General features: G+C 47.0%; 2 protein-coding genes across 2 annotated transcripts; both read right to left on the bottom strand.

The window, feature by feature from the left end:
* Positions 1-431: 431 nt before the first annotated feature.
* On the bottom strand, positions 432-7,848 carry LOC144134207 (solute carrier family 2, facilitated glucose transporter member 8-like). The gene is made up of 3 exons (XM_077667167.1): positions 7,553-7,848; positions 5,670-5,928; positions 432-668 (listed from the first exon to the last, which is right to left on the bottom strand). The coding sequence occupies exons 1-3, from the start codon at positions 7,846-7,848 to the stop codon at positions 432-434; spliced, it is 792 nt and encodes a 263-aa protein (XP_077523293.1).
* A 6,762-nt stretch (positions 7,849-14,610) lies between these two features.
* On the bottom strand, positions 14,611-25,909 carry LOC144134208 (facilitated trehalose transporter Tret1-like). Its single transcript, XM_077667168.1, has 4 exons — positions 25,706-25,909; positions 23,213-23,395; positions 21,701-21,883; positions 14,611-15,228 (listed from the first exon to the last, which is right to left on the bottom strand). The coding sequence occupies exons 1-4, from the start codon at positions 25,907-25,909 to the stop codon at positions 14,611-14,613; spliced, it is 1,188 nt and encodes a 395-aa protein (XP_077523294.1).
* Positions 25,910-26,404: the final 495 nt, after the last annotated feature.

Genomic DNA, 26,404 nt, shown 5'->3' on the forward strand with positions numbered 1-26,404 from the left:
CTCAGCATTGGTTAGTTTGTTGTTGGGTAAAGAATGGCGCAGTATCCGTCTCACATCTCGGCGGACCCCTCAACCGGGCCACAAGTGAAGGGATAAAGAAGAGATTGAGAGAAGAAAGGGAGAAGGAGGTGCCGTAGTGGAGGGCTCCAGAAAAAATTCGACCCCCTGGGGATCTTTAACGTGCACTGATATTGCACAGCACACAGGCGCCTTTGCGTTTCGCCGCCATAGAAACGCGGTAGCAGCGGTCGGGTTTGAACCCAGGAACTCCGGATCAGTAGCCTAGCGCCCTAACAACTGAGCCACCGCGGCGGGTGAACATGCTACCGGCTGGTTTTGCCTTGTGCGCCCCTCCCGAGACGAGAGTCCAGCTGCTGGTCCTTCCATTCGTGCTAGCCAGCACCCGCGCCGCAACACGGCCAGCACCACGACTACTTGCCTCCAACTCGACGGTCATCTGGGCGCAGCCTCCTCAGCGCCTCCTGGGCGTCGGCGCGCCGGCCTCGCTCCATGAGCCATCGCGGGGACTCGACGGCCAGAAGGAGCAGCGCCGTTGTGAGTGTGGGCGGCACCGCGCACCACAGAGCCAGTCGCGGCCAGTCGGTGAACTGGCCGAGCACGTAAGAGTACAGGACACCCGCTGCGATGCCTGTCTGGTGAGCGCCGCACTGCGCCGAGAGCAAAAGGGCGAGCACTTGCGGCTACTGCCAACAGGTACGCTAATCCCGTTTTAGGTGTGCTGCGAAGAGGCGACGCTCATTCCGAGCAAGAATTTATGGCAGGTGGCAGAATCATATTTTTTAAAAAATATCTGCAGTGACCCAAAGCATTAATGCAGAGGGGAAGAATACATGTTTTCATGCGGCTCACGTGAAGAAAGAAGAGAAAATCTGTGATCAAGTCCTTTGCCAGAAAATTAATTAGCCAAGTAACTAGCGAATATAACTGAGAAAAGAACTTAATGCACATATAACTGGTACATTTAATGACAGGTGAACCTACAACACAATTCACAGCGGCACATGTAGGACGCTGAGTCCATTTTAGTTGGCTCGGAGGGTCTATCTCTTAATCTACGATATACGTACAGTAGGGGTGTCAGCTTTGGGTCGTTTATTCGTCACAACTACCTTAGACCAAGACATGCATAAACGGCCCGCCGTGTACCTCAAGAATAAATGGAACCGAGGCCAGTATAATTATCTTCTTTACAGAGCTTCACTCCAGTCTGCCCTAGAGCACTGCAGGAACCGCATTCTTAGGTACGAGCCTGCCCCGGCCTTGAGATTCAAAGGCCTAGTCAGGCCTAGGCCCATGGCTTCAAGCCCGTGCCTGGCATGGGTTTACTATATCACTACTGAGCCCGGCACCGCCGATTGCCCTAAGAACAAAAAGGCCTCAGCACTGCTTCTATGCCTTTAGAACATATATGCATTAATTTAGAACTCAAAATCAAGAAACGGCGGTCACAGGGGAAAAAAGCCACTGCACTCCTCTTGTGACGTCACGAATTGCGGCTGTCCCTATCAGGGAATGATCCTGCCGGTCGTCGCTTCATGGAGCTTCTGTTCTAAAGTCGTTCACTGATAGGGACAACAGCGCGAGGTGTTTGACATCACAGGGGGAGTGCAGTGGCCTTGTTATTTGTTGGAGGTAGCCCCGGCCCGCCAAGCTATTCATGAGGCCCGGGCCCACTTTCGCAGACATAGAATTTATAGATATTGCTTTGACGAAGAGCAGGCATCGCAGTCTATGCTATTGTCTTAAAGAGCACTCCATGCACCGCGGCAATGGTGGCAGGACTATGTTTCGTGTTTGCCTTAGCCAGTGCTAGGCCGAAAGCGTGCATTGCAATTCGAAATTAGCAGTCGCAACGCGAAGCTCTCTTTTGTGCAGAGATCGAGTTATTTCAATACTGCATTTTTCACTTGTTCTACAGATTTAACGCAAGTGACAGTTCGATGTTAGGCCGGTATGGAAGATTTCACAGCAACTCTTCGAGGTTTCCCTCGCTAAGAGCCATACTAACGCGATAGCGTTAAGGCTCCCATTGTGCAGAAAATCCAGCGTCGTCTGCGTTGTGAGCAAAAAATTTTCAGAGAACCAACCTAGATCGAGAGCCTCGGTCAATTGACATTGTGGAATTATCGCAACCTGCCCAGATGATTGTGAGCAAACTGACTACCTTTAAAGGTGGCAGTTAAATTAATGATTGGTAGCAATAAATTGCCCAGGACGAACAACCTGGGTCGCACAAGACACACCGATGGAAGCACCTGCAATCGCATTGCTATCATTTAACCGCTCCATCTCTGGGCCAGGACTGTATGAGGACTCTCAGGAGGGACTCAAATGAGAATTTCAATGTGAAATCGAGAGTGACCAATTCCACATATATCGGCGTTAACCCACAAAAGCTATCGCGTCACACCCTAAAGGAGAGCTTAAGTGTACCCTCGAATTTTTTTACTGCTCTATCCAAGTTTTGTGCCCAACAGTAGCGAAGTCAAGTAGAAAAATTCGCCTTTCCAGGATTCCTGTGCCTTTACAAGGTGTACAGAGTGTAGTGCCGCCAGCTTTCACTCAAAATTCTCTTTTATGCAAAAAATCAGTCGTCGGCGTTGTGAGCGACAAATAACGAGCATAACTTTGGCAGGTGGTGCCCAGAAAATAACCTAAGAGGCAGGTGGGCCACCGAGGTCACATGACTTTGCGGCGTCATCACAGCACGCAAACCGGATAGTGAGCAAACTGCGGACCGTGGCAGGAGGAAGTTATTGATTGGTACCTCGGATTGCTTTTCCTGAGCTACCAATCATTAACTCTTGCCATCCACGTTTGAACAGAGGCGAAACGCAAAAGGCGCTCGTATACTATGCAATGTCAGTGCACTTTAATGATTCCCAGGTGGTCGAAATTATACCGGAAACTTTCGCTATGGCACCTCTGTGAAAGGCCACTATTTTCGGGGGCATCTTCCTTATGTGGAACCCCGCACGCACTTGAACTGCGTGACATTGCGCTGCGCGTTCTCGGAAAGCCGCTGTCTCCGGTGGCATGTTTCCTATGTCAGACCTCGGAGGCGCTTGAACCGTGTGACAGTGCACTGCACGCTCTCAGAACGCAGATATCTCCGGAGGCATCTTCCTTGTGTGGGACCCCAGACTCGTTTGAACAGTGTGACAGAGGGCTGCGCGTTCTCGGAAGGCCGCTATCTCCGGCGACATCTTCCCTTTATCAGACCCTGGAGTCTTTGAACAGACTATGACGCCACAATTCTCGGGTGTCGTGAGAGGACGCTCATTACAGGTCTGAAGGTTGACAGCCTGGCCCATAATATTTAGCATTCAACCGGTCAAACACGCCTCCCCCTTCCCTCGCCGGAAACAGTGGCAATGGCGCCGGCCAGAGAATATATAGGCCAGGCCCGGTGGGAAAATGCGGGGCAAGACAAGGAATGCAGCAGTCGCCGGCGCTGAGGGGAGGGCGATAGTGACGATCATGCCTGGAAAGAGGGATCGGCGGAATGGACAGGAAAAACGCAAAAAAAGGCAGTCAGTATTGGTGACGAGGAAGGCACGAGAGGACACTGCTAGCGAGGCTATGCTCCGGCCCCCAAGGGCCCACGCCATCGGAGAAAAGACAAGCCTGAGCGAACGAACAAGCTCCACTCCTGAGCCCCTCCATTCCTTCGGAGGAAGGCTCCGGCGCCAACAAAGCAGCAACAGAGCTTGAGCACCCCAGCCTCTGCATCATGCGATCTTAACATGTAATTGTCGAATATATTAGTAAAACGGTGTCTCTTTGCCTCTCCGTGCCGTGTGGACCCACGAAATATGTGGCATCGCCACACGTGGTGTCAGAAGGGGGCCTCAAAAACAATGGACCCTCTGAACGTTGCAACATTCATGACTTTAAAAGTGTAATCCAAGAATAATCACTGGACTGATTGCGTGACTTTGACCCCCCTTTGAGAGGCTTGAGACACTGAAGGGCTTGAGCGGAAAAAATATCTGCAATACAACATTTCTCCCACTCCGCAACCATCGCTTGAAGCCAGCACGTTGGCTTTATGAAGCGTTATTCCGACATTATCGGGTGTTAAAAATAGAATTTCCATCACCGATTTCTTTTACATGCTTGAAAAAGATGGAAAAATGGGAGGGTTGTCCGATGCGCAACTGCTGGGAATGGTAAAGATAGAATATGGCAGGAGCTGGTCATGTTTTTGCATGGCGGCAGGCAACGGTTAAGTCCACAAAATTAGCTTCGTAACTGAAGGAGCTCGAGTTCGAATACTGCGATACTGAACCCCGTAACGTACATTTACAGAAGTTCCGCGAGGCCAGACAGATGGTAGCTGAGGACGTGCGAACGTTTGCGTCGCGACTTCAGCGCCTAGCACGCGATACAATTAGGAGGGATTAGGAAGGCGAGCCGCTAAAGAAGAAATAGGCAGAGGAGCTACTGAAAGAGGAAATGACCGCTTTGTCTGTGGCCGGTTTTGCGAGGCCCCGTGTGCCGGTTGGTTATATCGCGCAAGCCGAGTGATTTTGACCCCGAGCTGTGGAAGCCGCTTTGAACGAAGAGCAAAATGAGGCGCGAACAGTGAGCACAGACAATGTACGCGTCGTCGAAAGAACAGTGCGAAACCCCAAGGTTGCCCTTTTGAAAGAGCTAGACCGCTTAGAACAGCTGCTAACGCAGCACGTGGAACGCAAGGATGAAGCGAGGACTCAGCAGCGCCCATTCGGTGCAAACCAGTGACCGCCACAAAACTTAAGGCGTGGTATGAGAGGTTTCGAGCAAATCGTGCGCGTCGCTTGCCATATACGCGGGGACATCGCAAGGCTCTGCCCAAACGTGTGCCGAGGGGAGCCAGAAACTTAAGCAGGGGAGACCCGTTCCAAGCAAGCGTAAAGAGAGGCTCCACGTCCTGTGTCAAAAACTAGGAAGCCCTCCCCCAGGCTGAGAAGCATGCAGAGGGAGCAGGGGATAATGAAGCGGTGGTGGTTTGTGTTACCGACGAGGCTTGCCCTCTTGTGCTCTACAAGATAAATGGTGGCTACCCGGAATGGTTGATAGATACAGGGTCAAAGATGGCATTGCTTAAGGAAAGCGGTTTTAACACGCTTCGAAGGAAAGGCCATCGCAGGTGTTGGAATTGTCTAGCAGTGTTGTAACCAGGTTTGCATAAGTGGTTTCAACCCGTTACACTTCAATCGATGAGCAATAATTTCAGTGGCTCAAATTCCACAGTGAACGTTTGTTCGGTGAGGTCTGACAGTAAATGCGCTAATATGGAAGGATGATTGTATGCGCGATCGCAGTAACTATGAGCCCCAAATCCCAGAGTTTCTGCTGTACAATCTGAGTGGCTCTCCCTCGCGTCACCCCTATTCCTCCTCTCTCCCTGTTCAGCTTTATCCCCACTGCTTCTGCTCTCTTACTCCGCAGCTCATATGACGGGTGATTTACAACTGTACCACAATTCGGTCACATTAGGTGCAAAAGATCCACTCTCGTTCTTTTGCCTCAGAGCTCTAGCATCACCTTGTACTGCACCCAGAAAGGCTCAGATTCATTATTTTTATAAAGTGGAATTCGCGCGTACCTTATTGAGACGTGGCTGTGTCTACAGAAAGACAAGGTCGCCACAGACAGCTCACCTGCTTTCTGTCCTTGGCCGTGGAGATTTCGGCGATGTACGCAGGCACTACTAGTGAGACGACGCCTGTGCAGACGCCTTGCGCTGATCTTGCCGCGAGAATATGCCAGGAAACTGCGGAGGCCCAGGCGACGGCTAGCCAGGACGCAAGGGAGCCCAAAGAGCCCATCGCCAGCGCACGACGGCGACCAAGGATGAACGCCAGAGAGGAACTGCCGAGTGCTCCAATGAGAGCCCCGAGCGGGAGCACCATATCGAACCTGCGGAAGCATGCTTTCAGTGTACTGCCATTGTACAGTAGAAGGGTGCTAATACTACATACATGTCACGTTCATTGGGATGCGGCCGCTGCCTTGGCAGGAAGTCTAGAACCTCTCTTGTCTTACTGTTGTTCATCATATAGGGAAAGCACAGCCTCTAACCTGTTTCAGGCAGCCGTCCTAGGCTCGTTGTGCATACATTTAAGTTGGAAATAAGGGAAGCAACTTGTGCTTTGTTCGCTTACGTACTGGTACTTATCGAGTACCCAAAAAAACCCTAGGGATCATCTGGGTACTTTGTTAAGCAACATGGCGTAGCTTGTTCGTGCGGAGTCACTACGTTTTGAACTCAGCAGAGGTCTGTTCAGTGGCGCTCTGGATAGCAACGCTACTTCACTGTGACTAATTGTTGTGCGAAACTTTTTCCAGAGCAGTAACTTTATAGCAGTGACTTCACTTAGCCTACCGCTACAGACTAAACACGTAAATTTAAATTAAAGACGTCTTTAGTTTCCCGCTACGCTATAAAGCAGTAGAGCGCCGTCCTTTCGGGAAATCATCCACTCTTCAATGTACCAAAGCGCGCTGTGGAAGTGTGAGTATTATTTGAAGTTTGAAATATTACTACTTTGGATTTTAACCTTCCCAGCCTCAACCATTTTCGAGCAAGTATCTGAATATAAAACTTCCTAAAGGTACGTACATAGATGTCATCTCTGGCTTCTGCATATATGAGCTGTATCAAGAACAAAATATAGAGATGCTACCTGGTGCAGTATTTCAGAGGCGTTGCTCAGAACTTCCGTGATGCCCCTGTGGTGGGCTTATTTGAGGGACCAAAATTTAATTACTTTAGTTAGAACATTTAGAGAGTGTAAGCTATTTCTTTCTTCTTCGCTTTCCGGGCTTCACAGCTAAACACGAAAGAAAGATCAGAACGCTTTTGCTATTTTGCTCCTGTTTACGACGCCCGCGAACACTGAATCACGTCAGAGAAATTTGAACAGTTTTAGTTTCACGTACGTACAGAGTTCATGTACAAACGTGAGAAGTCTACGTAGCCTACGCCACGTTTCGTTTGAAATCCTTTTAGTCACATGTACTGCACGCGACGCACGCTGAGCGTTGTTCTTAGCGCCATCTACTAACCGACACAGAAGCTGCTGCAATCACTTAATACACGACGAACGAGTCAAAACCAAGCCATTCGAACTGCGTCGCAGCATTGGTATGACCACGACAAACGTTACTTCGTCAGGTTTAGCAGCTGGAAAATCGCACTTCTATCTGAAAAATAAAGGCTATTGTACTTCACGCGAGTGTAAGAATGGGAAAACTGAAGGCGAATAAAACAGTTTAGAACACGACTTAGCGTCGAGGGATAAGCGACGAAGCAGCTATCGCTGTGAACCGGGCTTGAAGGGCGTCGCCATGTTGTCAACGCTACGTACGCATGGAACGCGAAGACCGCAACGTGAAAATCCGAAGCTCACGCACGTCCTTGAGACACGCGCAGACCCTTTGTGTTCTGCGCATGCGCACTGGCCACCCGTAAGAGCTCTACGTACGTGGAGGTTCTAGTACGTGAAACTAAATCTGTCGATGTACTCTGAAAGTAACGTACCAAAACACTGCCTGGCTACTGCCTTCTGCGTCGGGAGCGGTGCTTCTCGCTCGACCGAGGCTGCGACTGGCGGGCAGCGAGTAGCCGATGGCGACGCCCATGCTCAGCGATCCTGCCCATCCGGCTACTAGCGAAGTACGCAGCCTGCTGCTCGTCGTCTCTTCGTGAGAGCGCCGATCCGGCGCCGGGATGTCGAGGCTACGGCCCGAGCTGCGTCTCACGGAGGATGGTGGTCGCGCTTTGCTGGATTGGGTTGTGCCCGTCGAGGACTCCTCTTTTCCAGCGGGTAAAGCCATGACTTCTTCTTCTTCTTCTTCTTCTTCTCCTCAAGTAATATGGCACATACCCCCCGCGGGGGGATTGGCCAAGGTGTATTTGAATAAACAAAGAAGTTTCCATAGAAGATGACGACAAAATTGTAGCACCAATCGTGAATTTTGAAAAATCAGTGAATAAAAACAACAGAACAATATTGACAGTTAAATAACAGACAGCATTTTGGTGAAAAAAGAAGAGCTCGTAGAACTTTAAAGGAACCTCGCTTCTCTCCTTCTTCGTCCTCTTAAAACATGGCACGTGCCCATATCGGGTGATTGGCTAGGGTGCGGTGGCATAAAAAAGGAAATTTCCATAGCAGATTACTACAAAATTTTAGCACCAAGCGTGAATTTTGACATATGTGTCACGCTTCTCCTCTTATTCTTCTTCATCGTGCGTTCGTGACCGAGCCTGCATCGTGAAACGCGCACCGTGAAAACCTGCGCTATTCTGCACTTCAGAGTCGTGCTTAAATTTTCCGCGAATTTTCAGTTTAATATTCCTTATGAAAAAAAGGCTGTACATCTTTTTACTTGCACCAAAACAGGCGGGGCCACCTCATATTCCGTGCAGGAATGATGACCCTGTTGTATGAGCTAAGACCCTGGGGTAGAATATGACTTCAACTTGAATCCTCATTCTCAATTTATTTATGGACAGATCTGGAGCCACCAAATTTTTGTCATGTTTCTTTTCATTTTGTCTCATTCCAAGCCTAATTTTAGCCCACAGTTTTGTTCCGTGTTCGACTGTGGGTTTGTCTAAATACGTCAACGGAGATTGATGAACTTTTGCAAGAACCGAAATTTATGCGTTTCAATTGTCCTAAGGGTCAAAAAAAGGGTTCACCTCGCATTATTTTGATGGCAACAAAATGCACAGAGAGATGTTAAACTAGTCGGCATTTCCCAACACAGCATCAACTGCCATTTCAATCTGGATGAAATGTGGATATATGACTCAGACTCCAAAGCAGCACATACAGCAATTTTTGCCGGCTTACCGTAATGTCCACGCCTTGAACTGACCGGCTGAAAATTGTTGTTTTAGGGTTGCTGGGCCTGCATAGCGGAGTGAGGAATCGTCGGGAACGACTTCACGTTTCTCTTTGCTCAGTTCACGCTGCCTCACTCCGCAGTGTCAATTAGGCTTCACTATTAAGGCCTTTGTCACCTTCAAACTCCTGATAAGCACACAGAGTTGTGAGCTTCTGTAGTTGTGCCAGTTCGATCCTATTGCACAAATTATGTCGAAGCTATGGCTTCGATTAGGGCAACTGCGTTAGTCAAAGCATGCTTTTTTCGCTGATGCAGGAGTGAAGAGGAGAGTGAACCTGACTTAAACATGATATAATCATCACGAATTTTCGCGGTAGAGAATGTCAGCAAATATAAAATTCTCTAGTCGGTGTGACCACAGTTTTGCGGGAGAAAATTGCTGCAAGCCTACGGAAAATATTCATCGTGAATCCGAAACACTACTTTAGTTCTTCCCGAAGTGATCCCCCAGGATTTTCCCTGGGCCATATCGTCTCACAGCAGCTTGCCACTTGGAACAAGATTGCTGGTAAGGTAATCTCGCTATTACAGAAAACCCTAGAATGATGTCCCATGCTTGGGAATTGAGTAGAACGTATTAGTGGAAAGTGGGGACTTTTTCGTCTCCACTGAACAGCTGAGGATCGCGTGGCAGCTGAGTGCGCAGTGACAACATGAGATTCCAACATACCGCTGCTTCCTTGCCTCATCTCATAATGCGTCAAGGAGGTTTTCCCGACGTGCACTGGACGCACAATTGTTTGGGGGGACACTTGAGCTCAGCCGTAAAAGCATGACGCGACAGCTTTAAAGGAGTCGAGGCACCCAACTGTTCGGTGCGTGTTTTCTTTTTTGGGGCGATGCGTAAGACACTATTATACATGGATTATCACGTGGTATTCTCCTACGACTGCTAAATAGGTTATAATCAATTTTTTCCACAGGTTGGTTTGGAATATATCAATAGATCGCTGGGAGCCCCCTACCACTCGTGGAGCAGTAGAACACGTTGGCATTGCACCACTGCCCTATCAAGCCAGGTGCTGCCGCAGGTGGGGCTTGTGAGACCCAGGCGGCTTTTCGCGAGCAGCTTCTCGCGATTATTGGTTAATTTAACTGCACCCAGCCACGGTGGGCAGTCTGTTCACAATATGGAGCGCAGGCTGCGATGGGGCCACAAGGTCACGTGACCTTGGTGTCTCGCCTAGGCTGCTTCTCAGGGGAATTTAGAGCGCAGCTCTTTAACGCCCGTTCGTCGGTTGAGCGGCGTTCCCCACCGTTGCCGTCGACGTAACACGGCGTCGAACATTAAAACACAAATACGTCCCGCGCGCGTTACAGTAGGAACAAGAACCTTAGAAAACTACCCCTGTCTACCCATTGAAAGGTAACCTTGCGTGTGTCGTGTCATGCCCTCTTCAAGTCCTCGCGCATGGCGACGTGGGTTTGAGAGAACAAACGCGAAACCTCCGGAAATCTATGTCCACCTGAGCAATAGCGACACAAGCCTCAGCAGGAGGGCTTGACAGTGTTTGTACAGAGGACGCTATGTGTGTACGTGCGCCTGCTTTGGCGCAAAGTGACGCACTACAGGCTCAGCGCTCCCATTATATAAATGGCGTTTAGCGCTGTCGGTCAGTCCGTGTCGTAGTTTAAGGTTTGAAGAGACCCGCGCAAAATCTAGACGTGTAAAGAGCTGCGCTAAGATTTCGCATTAGGAAGCACTGGGACCACTGATGTACTTACAGAGTTAAACATTTCTTCATATCTATTTCCTAGCTCGTTTCAAGTTACCAGGTTATCACACTTTCCCATTCTTTCGTCCGGTGCGAAATGCAGCTGTCCTCAAACAATAATAATTGGCGGTAGTTTAACTGTGGTTAAACCTGGAGGGACGCGATAGCTACCGCTGGCCGAGTGGAACTTGCTCAGTTTAATTGCAAACTCAATCTCTCGCCGCTCCATTTCGCTGGGTGTTCCTTCATCATCTTGGTCCTACTTGACACTGCGCATGCGCACAGCAGTGGCAGCTCGGTTTCGCCGGCGCGCCGTGCCGCCGGCAGCAGTAGGTGCTGCGCACCACGGGGCTGGTCACGTGGCCAACCAGGTGACGAACCACGCGATCAGCCACGGCGCCGTGCCACCGGCAGCTGCTCCGCACCCCGTGACAAACCACGTGATAGCGCGACGGCTGTGGCTGCGCAGCCACCGAAACAGCGTCGCCACGCTGAAGGCTCGAAATGTAGCTATTGCTACAAAAAGACATGAGTTTTCGAACTACGCTTATCTTTTGGCCATACTGAATCCATCACTCTGCACTGATATAATCCTAGATTGTGATTAAACTTGCTTTCTCTCTATCGCACATCATGTGGCAACAAGTGTCTTTTTTTGGCCCAGCTTGACTCTGCGTTGTATCATCATGGGACCGAATAATGTGCCTGCTTCTCTAGTAAATGGCGATAAGATATATACTCTATCCCTGACCGTAGCGATAGTAGCCAATTATCTAAATACAGTGTCCAAATATTGGACTGAAACGAGAATCCACACCACAGCTTATGAGGAATTCCTTTCCCAACGCCTTGTTTCATCCTGTATTGATCACATAAACGTTCGTGCCTGTAATAAGGAAGTTGGATCCGCTATTGCACATGTTAAGCTTTTAGGCCACTACTTCGTGGGCTGTTCACGGAACAAGATTGTGAATGTCCTGTTACCTAAGGTCATTAAATCTATCAGGCAAATTTGCATACCCAACCCAAGGCTTTTTGACAAACTAGCTCAAGCGTATGACCGGGATAGTTTATGTACCTTGTCGCCGCAAAATGGGCACCATGAACCTGTACCTATTTGAATCTTTTAAGCAAACGGAAACACGCGTTGCTCAAGGCTGGGAACGCATCTTGAGCCAGAAATGGATGACCAGAAAAATCCTAACAGCTATATCATCTTGGGACCGAAAAATGTACTTAAGAGACAAAGACTTCTTTGTGGAAAAAGGCTTGCGTCCAAACGGCAATGACAGGGGTATTAAGCATAAATGTTCCAGAACCAAGGTAAATGCAGCAACTGGACTTGATAAGCGGACTTTTTTTAAAAAAGACGTTTAAATAAGGGCTATTTGACACAAGGAAACTTCATCAATTTTCAACAATCTTACAGATGACAGCATTTCAACTCTTGAAAAGACCATTTTATCGTATTTTATTGCCGGTCACAAAACTTTATTAAACGTATTTAACCAGTTCTTCTCCCGCATTTCGGGACTGAAAGCATGGCAGCCATTCTTGTCTACTTTAACAAATATCTTGGATTCAGCATGCAGCCATCCTTCTGTACTTACTTTAATAGATATCTTGTCGGATTCAGCACATTTTCCTCTTCTCTCGTTAGACGAACTGAGAATTGTCTTAAGCCTTAAGACAAATAAATCACGTAGCTTCAACGAAATCACTGTCACTGAACTGCGCAGGAGGTCTTACGCAATTAACATGTCTTGGTATCTGTGTCATACTCTATAATGGCTGCTAGCGTGATTCCAGTTGCTGTGAAACACGCAGTTGTAATCCCTCTTCATAAACAAGGTGCGCCCAATATTAAATTGAAGAAATATTTCATAATCCCCAGTCTGGCTCAAATATTACGATTACACATTTTCTGGGTGCGCACAGTGTATTATCATTAAATAAATACACGCTTTTACAGGAGAAAGGTGCAAACGCGTTATTAAAAGGTTTCTCTGGTCTATTAACTTCTTCACGAGATCACAACCGGGTTGCATGTGCTCAGTTTCTGGATGCCTCTAAGGCGTTTGGCAGTGTTCGTCATAAAATTCGGTTGCTGAAACGATACCTGTTAGGACCTCGCGGCTCATTCTTCTTTCTGTAGAAAAAACGATAACCTGTAATTGTGGGAAATAGTTTAGCTGTTTTTTTTTCTGTATCAAATACAGCGTGGATACGTGGATGATACGGCCATTTTAACCTCGGCTACTAATTATTGCGAGGCGCTTAGCTCCTTACCACTGAGCCGACGTGGCGGGTGACTCCGTTCACCCATTCCTCGAGTCTCGTCATACCCTTCCCCCCCCCCCCCCCAATTCCACGGCAACCACCCTACAAGTGCTTCCTATGGCAACCATCCTCTGGTTGCGCACTACTACTAAGACGCGAGACCCAGGAAATGGCGCTTAACAACTGCAGCTAATAAAATAAACAACTGTTGCGCGCCTAAGTATCGTTAAAGGAGTGCTAACAGTTGAGGTTCTCGTGCTCGGTGCTTGGCTTTGCGCTGTATTACAATCGGAAAGCTAATAGTTATTCGTCTTTAGAGCGCAGCCATTTCGGCCAATTTCTCGTTTCGAATTGCATGTTTTTGGAACAAGAATAGCCAAACGCTTTTAGTTTGCACGGCTGCCACCATGAGTAAAGTGGAGCAGAACACTCAAAATCGTCAAGTATAGCTGGTATGCTCGGTGCATTCCATTGCTTTTCTAAGGTCGCCAGAACTAGTCTTTCTGATCGCACGAAGACTTAAACACGAGAGATTTCTCAGGGATGTGGGATAGTCGGCCTTGAACATCATCATATATGCGTCGAAGTTCGGCGCACCCTCTACTTTCCTTGACATTACGAAATAAAAATATCCCCATCGAGTTAGGCGACGTTCGCTGCCGTCAGCCAAGAGATTACGCTAGTGGTCATATTCAGAAAGCTGGTCATGATGCCAATTGAATTAGGGCAACTTGCACTACCATGTGCCTTTGACTCGGTCTCTCAATTTCTTCCATCTAGTTAGTGCCCGCATGTTCTTCCGCTGTATGGCTACCCGTAACTTAAAAAGTACTGTTCACGGATAAGACAAAAACGCTCACAGTGTTTCCGTCATGCTTTTCTAAGCGTTTTACGACCGCAAGTTACGCCCGCTGACGACGAACGTTTCACTATGCGCGGAGGACGGTCTGTGTATGCGGTGTGATCACCTAGTTTCTGGGAAGAGCTATGCTTGGTCAGAGATCAGGAGTGAGGGCGCACGCTAGCCGACGACGGTAAAGGCAGCGCCAGGCGGGTGCGGTAGGGAGCTGGAGAGTTACGTGGTTGTGCAACACCATCGCTACCGACCGTGGTCATCAAAGGCAGTGCTTGAACAAAGTCATAAGAAACTGCGCTAGTGAAACTTCAATAGGATTGTCAAGGCAGGCATTATAGCACGTTGCAAGTATGACTGTAATTATGGATTTTGAGTGTACAGCCACCGTGGATTAAGCTGGGTGATTTTTGCTGGTAGCGGAATGGCACTAAGAAAATAGAGGTCGTAGTCGCAAGTGATGTTGCGGCGCTTATTGCATAAATAAGAGGTATATCTCAACTAAGAAAGATTAACACGGCTACGAACATCGTCAGATTGACGATAACAATTTGCACTTTCATGTAGAGAAGAACTATATGGTTGTGCAGTCAAATAATGAGGAACATACACGAGCAAACGTGGCGCTACAGGTGAAATTACCGGCGAAACCAGGTGGGAATGTTATATTGAAATTTCGCAGCGCAAAATATATAAAATGAAATGGCAGCCTGACATTAGAGAAGACACAGTGAGCGATATTAACGGCTTGCATGTCGGAGAAGCGCATGTCTACATCTTATGTAGCACAAGTCCTACACAATGAGCACTTGTCCTTTCCTATCACAGCTCCGCCTACTTTTGGCGGCCACTACCAGCCATATGGATAGAAGGCGTCGAGGCCAGAGCACTATGGGACGACGAGATGGCTCCGCTACGCAACACCTCATCAGGGAGTGCCCGAGCCCGTTCCTGATGCCTATCGGCATCCTCGGCCAAAGCTTCAGCCGCGGACTCGACCATAGCCGTGTGACCTCTTTCAGCTGCTGGAACACCAAGCCGCGCCCTCGAGCTGTTTTCTTTGTGTTGGCTGAGAGCCTTTGCTTCGTCAGGACGCGGCGTGATGGAAGAGGTGGCAGCTTCAGCCGTGTCCGATTTCTTCTTTTTCTTCTTGTAGTCCTGGCCTTCCATCAGTATGCTTTCGACGCTGATGCCGACGGTTTCCGGAGCAAACGCGAAGGTGGTGACGCCGCCCGCGAAGGTGACGGTGCCGCAGACCCAGCTGAGCACCGCCAGCGAGTGCTGGTCCGTTCCCAGCGTGGCGAACAGGCTGACGACTGCCAGCGCTGAGGCCCAGTAGAAGGCGCACACGCTGCCGAAGTCGAAGCCGCTTGCGCGCAGCGGCGCCAGTTCGACGGCCAGCACCCAGGACGCGGGACCCAGGCCAGCGGAAAAGGCGGCGCTGAAGACGACCTGCAGACATCCGTGCGCGATAAACATGTCCTACATTAACAGGCAAAAATTTTTAAAATCGGAAAATTATAAGACACTGTTATTGAAATGTTGAAGGTAATCGTCCATTCTTTTGATGTGTTGCAAAATATCTCGTTTAAAGTGTTTCCATCAATCGCATAGAACAGTTGAGACTGCCATAGAAAACCAAGGGGAATGCTTTTAACAATAGCAAAAACGTTAATGGAGAAAAGAAACAAGACTGCCGTCGGGTAATCTTTTGACGTATTGATTGTTATAGTGAAATCTTACATTATATGAAAAAAATTGCATTCATCAATGGTATCAAGCTCGAAAATGCATGCGTCCAGAATTGTTGGGTATGTGCCCGCACTGCGCCGCAGAATAGAGTAGAGAAGAGGGCGAGGAGGCTGGTGAGAGATTTTAAGAAGGAATGTGAGCAGTAAACCAAGGTGGCGAAGCGGAAGGAAAAGAGATGTTTTGGGACAGCAGGAGCGAACTGGAGCGCTAATATGCGTATGCTTAACGGTGAAAGTTGAGCTGACTTAGGGCTCAGATTGTATCATTATTTCAGCTTACGTTTAGAAATCAAACAACCAATTCTCAGGTCGTTTCTAATGCGTTTTACAGCTTGCGTAACAAAGTTTATAAAAACAAAGACAAGCATACTTTTAAGATGTTACGAAAATAGGATTTTCAGTCGTATTTCTGTTAAAATTAGAGATAGATAGATAGATAGATAGATAGATAGATAGATAGATAGATAGATAGATAGATAGATAGATAGATAGATAGATAGATAGATAGATAGATAGATAGATAGATAGATAGACAGACAGACAGATAGATAGATAGATAGATAGATAGATAGATAGATAGATAGATAGATAGATAGATAGATAGATAGATAGATAGATAGATAGACAGACAGACAGACAGACAGACAGACAGACAGACAGACAGACAGACAGACAGATAGATAGATAGATAGATAGATAGATAGATAGATAGATAGATAGATAGATAGATAGATAGATAGATAGATAGATAGATAGATAGATAGACAGACAGACAGACAGACAGACAGACAGACAGACAGACAGACAGACAGACAGACAGACAGACAGACAGACAGACAGATAGATAGATAGACAGACAGACAGATAGATAGATAGATAGATAGATAGATAGATAGATAGATAGATAGATAGATAGATAGATAGATAGATAGATAGATAGATAGATAGATAGATAGATAGATAGATAGATAGATAGATAGATAGATAGACAGACAGACAGATAGATAGATAGATAGATAGATAGATAGATAGATAGATAGATAGATAGATAGATAGATAGATAGATAGATAGATAGATAGATAGATAGATAGATAGATAGATAGATAGATAGATAGATAGATAGACAGACAGACAGACAGACAGATAGATAGATAGATAGATAGATAGATAGATAGATAGATAGATAGATAGATAGATAGATAGATAGATAGATAGATAGATAGATAGATAGATAGATAGATAGATAGATAGATAGATAGATAGATAGATAGATAGATAGATAGATAGATAGATAGATAGATAGATAGATAGATAGATAGATAGATAGATAGATAGATAGATAGATAGATAGACAGACAGACAGACAGACAGACAGACAGACAGACAGACAGACAGACAGACAGACAGACAGACAGACAGACAGACAGACAGACAGAGAGACAGACAGACAGACAGACAGACAGACAGACAGATAGATAGATAGATAGATAGATAGATAGATAGATGGATAGATAGATAGATAGATAGATAGATAGATAGATAGATAGATAGATAGATAGATAGATAGATAGATAGATAGATAGATAGATAGATAGATAGATAGATAGATAGATAGATAGATAGATAGATAGATAGATAGATAGATAGATAGATAGATAGATAGATAGATAGATAGATAGATAGATAGATAGATAGATAGATAGATAGATAGATAGATAGATAGATACATAGATAGATAGATAGATAGATAGATAGATAGATAGATAGATAGATAGATAGATAGATAGATAGATAGATAGATAGATAGATAGATAGATAGATAGATAGATAGATAGATAGATAGATAGATAGATAGATAGATAGATAGATAGATAGATAGATAGATAGATAGATAGATAGATAGATAGATAGATAGATAGATAGATAGATAGATAGATAGATAGATAGATAGATAGATAGATAGATAGATAGATAGATAGATAGATAGATAGATAGATAGATAGATAAGGGAAAGGCCGGGATGTTAACCACAAAGGGGTTCTGGTTGGCTGCCCTGCACTGTGGAAGAGGGATTAGGGGACTAAAAGGAGGAAGAGAGAAGGGAAATGAACACGCACAACGCTGTCACAATTTGTCACTCAATCCAGTCGCTCTTAAGTAGGCAAACAGTGCCTTCACGCCTTGAGGGAAGTCGACTGCTGTGGCCACGGACCGAGGATCTTTTGCTCTATTAATGGGCGACGATCGAGGCGGTCCAGGGCACAACACAGTGTATGTCTTGCACTCGCAAATGGAGGGCACTCACAGAGAAGATGAGCGATGGTCTCCTCACAACCACAGCTCTCACAGGCAGGGCTGTCGGCTATCCCCATCCGGAAAGCATAGTAATTGATAAATGCAAAACCGATCCATAAACGGCATAACAGTGTTGCGTCGCGACGTTCTAAGTTACGCTGAAGACGAAGGCGCTGCTCAGGGTCCAGTGCCTTGAAGCGGAGGTTGCAAAACTCTCCCGTGTTCCACGCTGAAAGTGTGAGCTCCAGCGCCAAAGGGCGAAGCCCACAGGCAGCGTCAGGTCACGATATTGGGATCCTCACTGGAAGTCCGTCGTTGTGAGCAGAACGCGCAGCCGCATCGGCCTGGTGATTACCGTTAATACCACGTTGTCCTGGCAACCATTGAAAAATGATGTCATGACCTTTGGAAACGGTGCCGTTGTACAGTAGACGGATCTCAGCAACAAGTTGCTCCTGCGACCCGCGGCGTAGCGCAGCTTGCAGAGCTTGAAGGGCTGCTTTAGAGTCGGTGAAAACCGTCCAGTCATGTAAAGGTTCTTGACTGATGAACTCTACCGCAGCCCGTAAGGCTGCGAGTTCCACACCAGTTGAAGATGTTGGATGGGTGTGCAAGCGCAAGCTCTCCGTATCTGTCTTGGACTGCCTAAATGTGCATCAACAGCAGAAACTGTTCTTGTTGCCCGGGAACATCCTGTTACTACATACATTGCTGTTAACGCGAGGAGAATACACATTCGGCACCTCACACGGGTTCCTTGTCATCACCTCGCAACACTCCCAATAATTAGGCCGCGTACTACATTCGCCAAAGTCATTGAAGCCCATCGCGCATATCTTCCATCGCCGTTCACCCCTGCGTCAAGACCGAGCTCACCCTTATGGAGTCTTCATGAACCTCTGGTTCACCTCTATATTCCTAGCATTACAAAGAAAGCTGGTGTATCACTGCCCGCTCTCAAACAACTGACATTGAATCACCTGCATTCTTACCACAGTCACCGCATACATATTTACACAGATAGATCAGTTCACTCGACCAGTTCTGCGGGGGTCGGTGGTGATACCGGCCAGATCCATCTTAAAGTTAGAGACATTTATGAAATGCCTATTACGGTTAAAGCAACCGAAATTTTTCACTACTTCCCAATAACGATGTCTATCTTCTGATTCAAAATAATAATGAGTGCTCCCATCGTTATTTCATTAACAAATTGCACGATATGTTTGTTAGTCTTGCAGCTCCTGAGGAGCATTTAGTTTTTATAAACAAAATTTTAGAAGCAAATTGAAATGATATGGTTCAGCATGTGACGCAATCAAGTAATCGTTATAAAATATTAAGGTGCCGTTCTAATTTGGCAAATAGACCTTTCTGGCTCTATTTTCAAAAATAAAAGCTCCGCTTTAAGGATACGGCGTGATAGCGTTAACGCCTCTCTTCAGCGGCCTGGGGTCTTCTTTTCACATTATTTCTCAGATATAGACATGCCCTTTATTTTTTATTTATCACAAGAGACACAATGCCTCAATTTACCAAGCCGAACCAACGTTCCTTAGTGGGCGAAGGGTAGGGCGTCCGGCTCACCACCGAAGGTGCAACGGTGTGAGTCCCGGCTCGAGCACTCTTCGTTCAGCGCAATTGATTTTCATTCTTCACATGCACTACATAACGGCGAAGGAATGACGCCACGCGCCATTGGTCGATGAGAAATTGCGTACTAACGTTATCACTATTGTGCTGTAGGATCTTTGTAGAGTGTTTGAATTAACCGCTATAGGTGGCGTCGTTTTGACGTCACGACCCTTTCGATCAATCCCGATTTTCTCGACATGCGCACACCAACAATAAAGGCGGCTTCTCCTCTGAACGAAACCGTTAACGATATCGTGTTAAAACATGCATTTCACTCCCTCAAAATTATTTTTAGGAAATGTTCTTTTTGATGCAAGCTCAGAATCTTAAAATGTGTGAGGTGCGTCCTGATGTCTGGCGTCGTCTTCCCTGCTGTCTTGCTTTTAACAATTCCGGGAAATTCCTATTTGTAATCAGCCACCGCGATGGCTCAGTGGTTACGGCGGTCGGCTGCTGGCCCGATGGACGCTCGTTCGAACCCTGCCGGGGCGGTCGGATTTCAATGGAGGCGAATTTCTAGAGGCCCGTTTACTCTGCGAGTCAAGTGCATATAAAATAATTCAGGTGGTTTAAATTTCTGGAGCCCTCCACTGCTGCCTCCCTCAAAACCCGAGTCGCTTTGCAACGTTAAATCCCCCAAAACCAAACCTCTTTGTAATTTTGGCGTTGTGCGTAATTTTGTGTCAAAGACTCGGATCCGCAAGATTTCGTTCCTGTTACGGTGCCTTGATCAAAGAAACGGAGCATACATGTATTCTCATGATACCAGCACATCGCAAATAAAAAAAGAAAACAGTGCTCTTTGCCAACTACGTAAAATAGGGTGCGCGATTAGCGGAAGTACTGATGACGGTCTAATGCTAGCCTTAAAAAGCGTTGTGTGGAGCATTTTGTTTACTTGGCTGCGCCAGTGGTGCCAAAGAGGCGCACTTAAAGAGAATAGAATGTATACGCTACGTCACGTCAAAACAAATTATTTGTTTTTGCTTTCTTTTTTGAAGTGAAACAACAATGGAAGCAATGCCTGCCTCAAGTCACACACAATTCAGTGTTAATGACCAAACTTAGTGCAATTTTTGCATTTCTTTTAGCGCTCCTCTATCTTACCGTCGTATTCCTCCAGGAGACAGGAGCTCCTTCGCCCTTCCTAGGAATGAGGCGAAACCCCAAAAACTTTTTTCTTCATACCCATCCTTATTGTGCAGGACTTACAGTTCGTGCTGGCCGAAAGGAACGTTTTCGACGCTTGACGCTTCAGCCTACATGCACCCGTATACAGACCACATCGATTCGCACTCGAAGTGTTTTCCAGCCTCGTTCTTGAGCCGCACGTACTAGTTACTCTTCTCGGTTGCTTTTGCTGACAAAACAGACCACCTGCGCTTTCAGTCGGACCCATTAGTCATTGCCAGGAAAAGAAATACTTGAGATCAGGAAATAAGAGCCCTAGCTGGAACTATTGTAGGGTTGAGGGCAAGGGGGCCGGAAGGGAAACAACTACTATCACTAAGTTGTCTACCGTCCCAAATTATCCAGCTGCACCAGCGCCCCTTTCAGCTTGCTTCGTTCCATGACTGAGGGCCCTGAAATTACGGGCCCGCTATTACAATTAAACCACTTGGCGAACAGAAATTTTGGTTATTTTAACTGGGATCTTTTTGGCTTAAGAATGGTCGACAAGCCAGCTCCTGCTGGACCTGTCAGTAATGAAAGAAGTAAAGGAGAAAATGGCTCACGCATGCGTTGAATCCTTGCTGTATTCGTGTTTCTTTTTGCTGGATGAAGCATATGTATGCAGCTGTGTCTTGTCCTTTTCAAGCATCCTCCTGCCCCCCCCCCCCCCTTTTTTTTCGTGTTTCGATGGAGGTGAAACGCAAAAAGGCACCCGTGTGCTGTGCGATTTCACTGCACGTTAAAGATCCCCAGCTGGCACAAATTATGCCGGAGTCCTCCACTACGGCACCTCTTTCTCGCTTTCTTCTTTCTAATATTTTCCCTTATTAGAAACTAATTAACCCTGGAAAGAGCCTCGTTGAAGTGAAGGAGATATACGTCTGCCACATAGACAACAACCAAAAAAAAATTCAAGGTATATTTTAATATATGTTTTGCCTGTTTCATTTTCTCATGATGGGTCAGTGCTTGATAGTAGCGGAAGCGAGTTTCTACCTTTTGGAACTACAATTTAGATTTGTATTCAAGTTTTGAATGTAGAAGAAAAAACCACATTTCTATTTGGTACCTTGGATCCGAAGATCAGGTTAGATGCCAGTGTGCTGTCCATTGCATAGGCGGGGTTTGCTGCCGCAAAGTAGACACTACCCAGAACCATCATGCTGCCCGTGCACAAAGCCACCGACACCGCCAGCGGCCTCACGCGCCCCGCCAGGTCCAGCAGCTGAGCACACATCGCTGTCGTCACCAACTGCGGAGCAAATAGCATTGGGAAAGCTACGATCTGGTACCGAAGGCAACTTAAGATCATTAAGAATTTTTTGGCGCATTCGACACCATTCCCATTTGCCGCGCCATTCCCGTTTGCAAAGAAGTGGACGAACGAAACCAAAAAACAACTCGTCTTTCCCTGCCGCGCCATTCCCTCCTGGGAAATGCCTGGGCGAAAGAAAACAAAAAACAACACGTCTTTCCACCTCTTGTCCTGCTGCGCCATTCCTCCCAAAGCATATCGCACCAACTTGCCCAAAGCTTCACATTACTTAGCTCCGCCTAAAGGATATTCCGTATAGTTTTGTAGATGTAGCTGACATCACGAATACGTGATATAATTAGGAACACGAGTAAAACGCAGACCTACAACATGATGTATACTACTGAGAAGATTGCAAGCAGAACACAAACACTGCGCGGTAAACACAGGTCGCGGCTGATTTCGATGCTGCCTGGAGAGGAAACAAATTCGTTCAGTCAAGGTCACTGTGCGCAATAAGACCGAAACGCGGACAGCGCCGGGCTCTTACTCTGTCCCGTCTTCCATTGCGTTGCCGCCGGCGGTGGCGCTGCTACAACTTGGCAAGCTACAGATGGGCATACATGACGAGAAGCTGGTTTCGCTGATGGCAAACGGTCAAGTATAGTAAACGGCACCAGCTTCAACGTGACAACCGAGTGCCACAAGGCAGCGACGGGATCGGACTCTGTGGCTATTGCTCCGCGGCTGTTCGTTTTGTGCGGGACGCGAGCCGCTGGTCTTCCGCGTCTCGCCGGAAGAAGCAAATTGGGTGCAGAGCTTGTTCGGATTAGCGATTTTAATAGTTACAGTCTTACAGATTACCTGGTTACTTGCTGACTGTCATTAATTCCTATATGGCCGAAACGGTACTTAAAATAAACCGTATGTGGGCATTGTTCAAATTAGTTCAAAAATCTTAGCTTATTTGCCCGGCTGCTATGATGTGATGGACATTAACAAACCTTGCTAAACAAAAATACTAAACAAATGTTCAGGAATGCAACAATGAAGGCTTGCGCAAACAAGAGGTTGAGGTTAAGGTTGCAGTAATTGCAACTGCGCAAATGCCCGTAGAGAGAATGATGACAAAATTAGGAGAGAACGCTTTTAGCTTTAGCTGTAGGTGATCTGTTTTTGCTTCATATTCCAGCCACAATAATAGTACTAAGTTGAGTGCAAGGTACGGCATGGCATAGATCTGCATAGTTTGTTCTGTGCAACCTTCTTATGTGCGATAAGGCGGCCTCATTTTCGTGCTGTGCGTTACTGAGAGTGGGCCTGTACCTGTATGATTGCGAGGAAGATGAAATCCTCGTGCGGAGTCGCCCCGAACTGGACCTGCAGGGGCCCCGTGGCGTACTGCATGATGACGTTGACGCCGGAGAATTGCTGGGACACGATTACAACCACAGCGAGCATGTAATGCAGGATGGGCATCGGTGTTTTCGGGTAGATCACCTCAATCACCTGCGATGAGTGTGTTTAAAAAATCATGCGAAGAATGCTTGCCTCATAGCAAAAACAAAAGTGAGCAGGGGGATGTGCTGTGGATTGGAGTTTCTACGTCGCGAGTAGAGAATTCATTCACAACGAGCGTCGCAGTTGTCGCCTTCAACTACTCGCTTTTGATATGATTGCTGGCTGCCCAGTGATTGCAAAAGGTATAAATAAATGGCAGCCAACTTTGTCATCACTGAAAAGATGTACAATATAGTTTGAGCTGCGCAAGTATTTTCTCAGACCATTCCAGTGACTTAGCCTACCCCCTTAATGAGTCAACTTTGCGCGCTTAAGGTGAAGTTCCGGCAACTTTTTACGACATCTAAGAAACTCTGGGTGTCTTTTGAGCAAATAGGTGGCAAGAAATATGCATGAAGAGCCTTAGAAACTCTGGGTGTCTTATGAGCAAATAAGTGGCAAGAAATATGCATGAAGAGCCTTAGAAACTCTTGGTGTCGTATGAGCATATAGGTGGCTAGAAATGCGCATGAAGAGCCTTAGTTAAGCGAAGGTGTAAATTTGAAGTGAAAGCTAGCGTACCAGGGGGTGGATGAGATTTGGAAGTCTGGGCGTATAAAGTTGGTCCCAACTAGTACACGACAGGATTAATTGGAGGCATATGGGAGAAATTTTAGTTATGCAGTGGGCGTAAACAGGCTGATCATAATGATGTGACATTAGGACGCTAATTTTCTTTGGAAACAAAGAATACTCGGCGATATGGGAATAATATTATAACAGGAAATATTTCGAGGGAACTGAAATATCTGAGTGCGATGCGTGGAAATTTTAAAATGAGTCGCACTTTTTAATTTTTATACTTGACCGCCAAAATAATTTTCCCGCTTGATTACGATGTCGTCGCCGCGGTGGCTCAGTGGTTATGGTGCTCGACTGCACACACGAGAGACGCGGGTTCGATCCTGGGTGCGGCGGATGTATTTTCATGGAGGCTAAATGCTGTAGGTCCGTGTACTGTGCGATGCCAGTGCATGATAAAGAACACCAGGTCGTCTAAATTACCGGAGACATCGACTACGGTGTCCCTCATAACCTGAAGCACCTTGGGACGTAAAACCTTATAAACCAAACCATTCCAATGCCAAACCAGTTTAGTTTTTTCCCTTGGCAGAAAGTAAGCTGGCGCACTTATCTGTCATGTTACCACCGTTATCTCTTTGCAATTTCACCAAAGCCCAAAGCACTTTTCTACCTTAGCCACGTCGCTGAAGACGCCGCAAAGAATTGGGAAAATTTAAATTTTGCAGAAACACTTTCTCTGTGGAGGCAATGCGCCTAATTTATTATTTTTAAAACATAGTGCAATCCACGAAACATAGCTGACGGACGAAACGATATGGAAATACCATGAGGTCAAAATGCTGTGATAACCACGAGGACAACAGACTTGCTAAAACACTGGGTACTTTCTGCGATACACGAACAAAGAGTAAAGAAATGAAAGCCCAGCCATGTTTCTAGAGTGCCTCGGCCAGCACCACGACAACTCGAAAAGACTGAAAGCAATTAGTTTTAATGCGTTTGCTGCTGCATTAAAGATTGTCCAAACAAGGAGGGCAGCAGTTTAGGCCGCTGTGCACCGAACACCGCGGCGGATACACCCACCACTGTTCTCCATCGCTGTTGTACCTGGACGGTAAGAAAAAGGCACTCATTTTGTCATGGTCGACTCTAGCCTGTTTTCGTTACCATCAAGGTACAAGCGCGATGAACACAACAGCGAAAGCTGGAGCGTAGGTGCCGCGCTGTTCACATATATTTGTACCGCTACTGTAGACGTGACGACTTTACGCTAACACCTTTCCGAATAAATATGTCAAGTCTGCACCTAATATGCAAACCCGACTCCTCAATCCTTGATGTGTAATGAGGCCACACTTTTGAAGGTGTTTTGCAGCAGCACGGCGTCTTCGACGTCAGTGGCAAACACTGATGTCTCTCGTGGCAAGTTCCCCGCGCTAGACTATGACTTGCCTCCTGTACTCCTGTCATCGCGTTAATGTAATTGCTGTTGGGCTGGTCCCTGATTTTTCATAATGAGGGTGTAGCGTCAGTAAGGTCTGATGACAATGCGGACGAGCAATGCGAGCGTATTTTCCCGTCCATCTTTGTTGCGGGTTTTAGGGGACCCGTGCACACATCATGTTCACCGTCTCTTCTCTCGAGCTCCCGTTTCAAAATGCAGTTTCGGCTGTTGATTCTTCCACGCGTGCTAATCAGCGTCATCGCAGTAGCGCGACTTGCGCAGCTGCTTACCTCGAACTCGCTGTCCGCCAAAGAGGCATATCTGCGCAGCCTCCTCAGCGCCGCCTGGGCGTCGCCACGCCTACCCTGCTCCATTAACCAGCGCGGAGACTCGACGGCGCGCACCAGCAGGACCGCCGTGAGGATGGACGGCACAGCGCAGCACAGGGCCAGCTGCGACCAGTCGATGAACTGGCCCAGAGCGCACGTGTACATTATGCCTGCCGCGATGCCCGTCTGGTGAGCGCCACACTGCGCCAAGGGTAAAGAGGTGAGCGCTTGCGGCTTCATCCGCCAATAATGATAGACTCTGTCTTATCTATGTTGCTGAGACACGTTTCTCCACAACAAAGAATCATAGCGGATGCTGTACAACAGTTGTGACAAAAAGCTTTCTCATAAAATTAATTAGCCAGTAAGAAGGTTAAAACCACTTCGAGCAGTGTATTTGCTCCCCATACCCTCCACGCGCTGTGTATTGTTCCGCCTATCTTTTTCTGGAATGATTTCCGGGTTCATACTTGAGCGGACTCATAGCGAGAATTGGGGGGAGGGGGGGGGGTGGTGCCGTTGCGACGCCAACATAGAACAGTTCGTAGAAGCTATCGCAGTATGTTATATTCGCTCGTGCTAACACTATCTCACTGTTTAATAACCCTCCTCCTCACGATTTTAACTCAGTCTTACGTTTACAGCGCCGCCATCACTCGC

The sequence above is a fragment of the Amblyomma americanum genome, chromosome 5, assembly GCF_052857255.1.
Source record: "Amblyomma americanum isolate KBUSLIRL-KWMA chromosome 5, ASM5285725v1, whole genome shotgun sequence".
In the NCBI taxonomy this organism is placed as follows: Eukaryota; Metazoa; Arthropoda; class Arachnida; order Ixodida; family Ixodidae; genus Amblyomma; species Amblyomma americanum.

What these genes read in the sequence shown, in the direction of transcription:
- LOC144134207 (XM_077667167.1), bottom strand. Translation starts at nt 7,848, where the DNA reads ATGGCTTTACCCGCTGGAAAAGAGGAGTCCTCGACGGGCACAACCCAA. An exon ending in AGTAGCCAGGCAGTGTTTTG is followed by an intron (nt 5,929 to 7,552) that starts GTACGTTACTTT and finishes ATGCTTCCGCAG; the next exon opens with GTTCGATATGGTGCTCCCGC. An exon ending in CGGCCAAGGACAGAAAGCAG is followed by an intron (nt 669 to 5,669) that starts GTGAGCTGTCTG and finishes CTCTCGGCGCAG; the next exon opens with TGCGGCGCTCACCAGACAGG.
- LOC144134208 (XM_077667168.1), bottom strand. Translation starts at nt 25,909, where the DNA reads ATGTACACGTGCGCTCTGGGCCAGTTCATCGACTGGTCGCAGCTGGCC. An exon ending in TCTTCCTCGCAATCATACAG is followed by an intron (nt 21,884 to 23,212) that starts GTACAGGCCCAC and finishes TTTGCTCCGCAG; the next exon opens with TTGGTGACGACAGCGATGTG. An exon ending in ACCTGATCTTCGGATCCAAG is followed by an intron (nt 15,229 to 21,700) that starts GTACCAAATAGA and finishes GGATGTCTGCAG; the next exon opens with GTCGTCTTCAGCGCCGCCTT.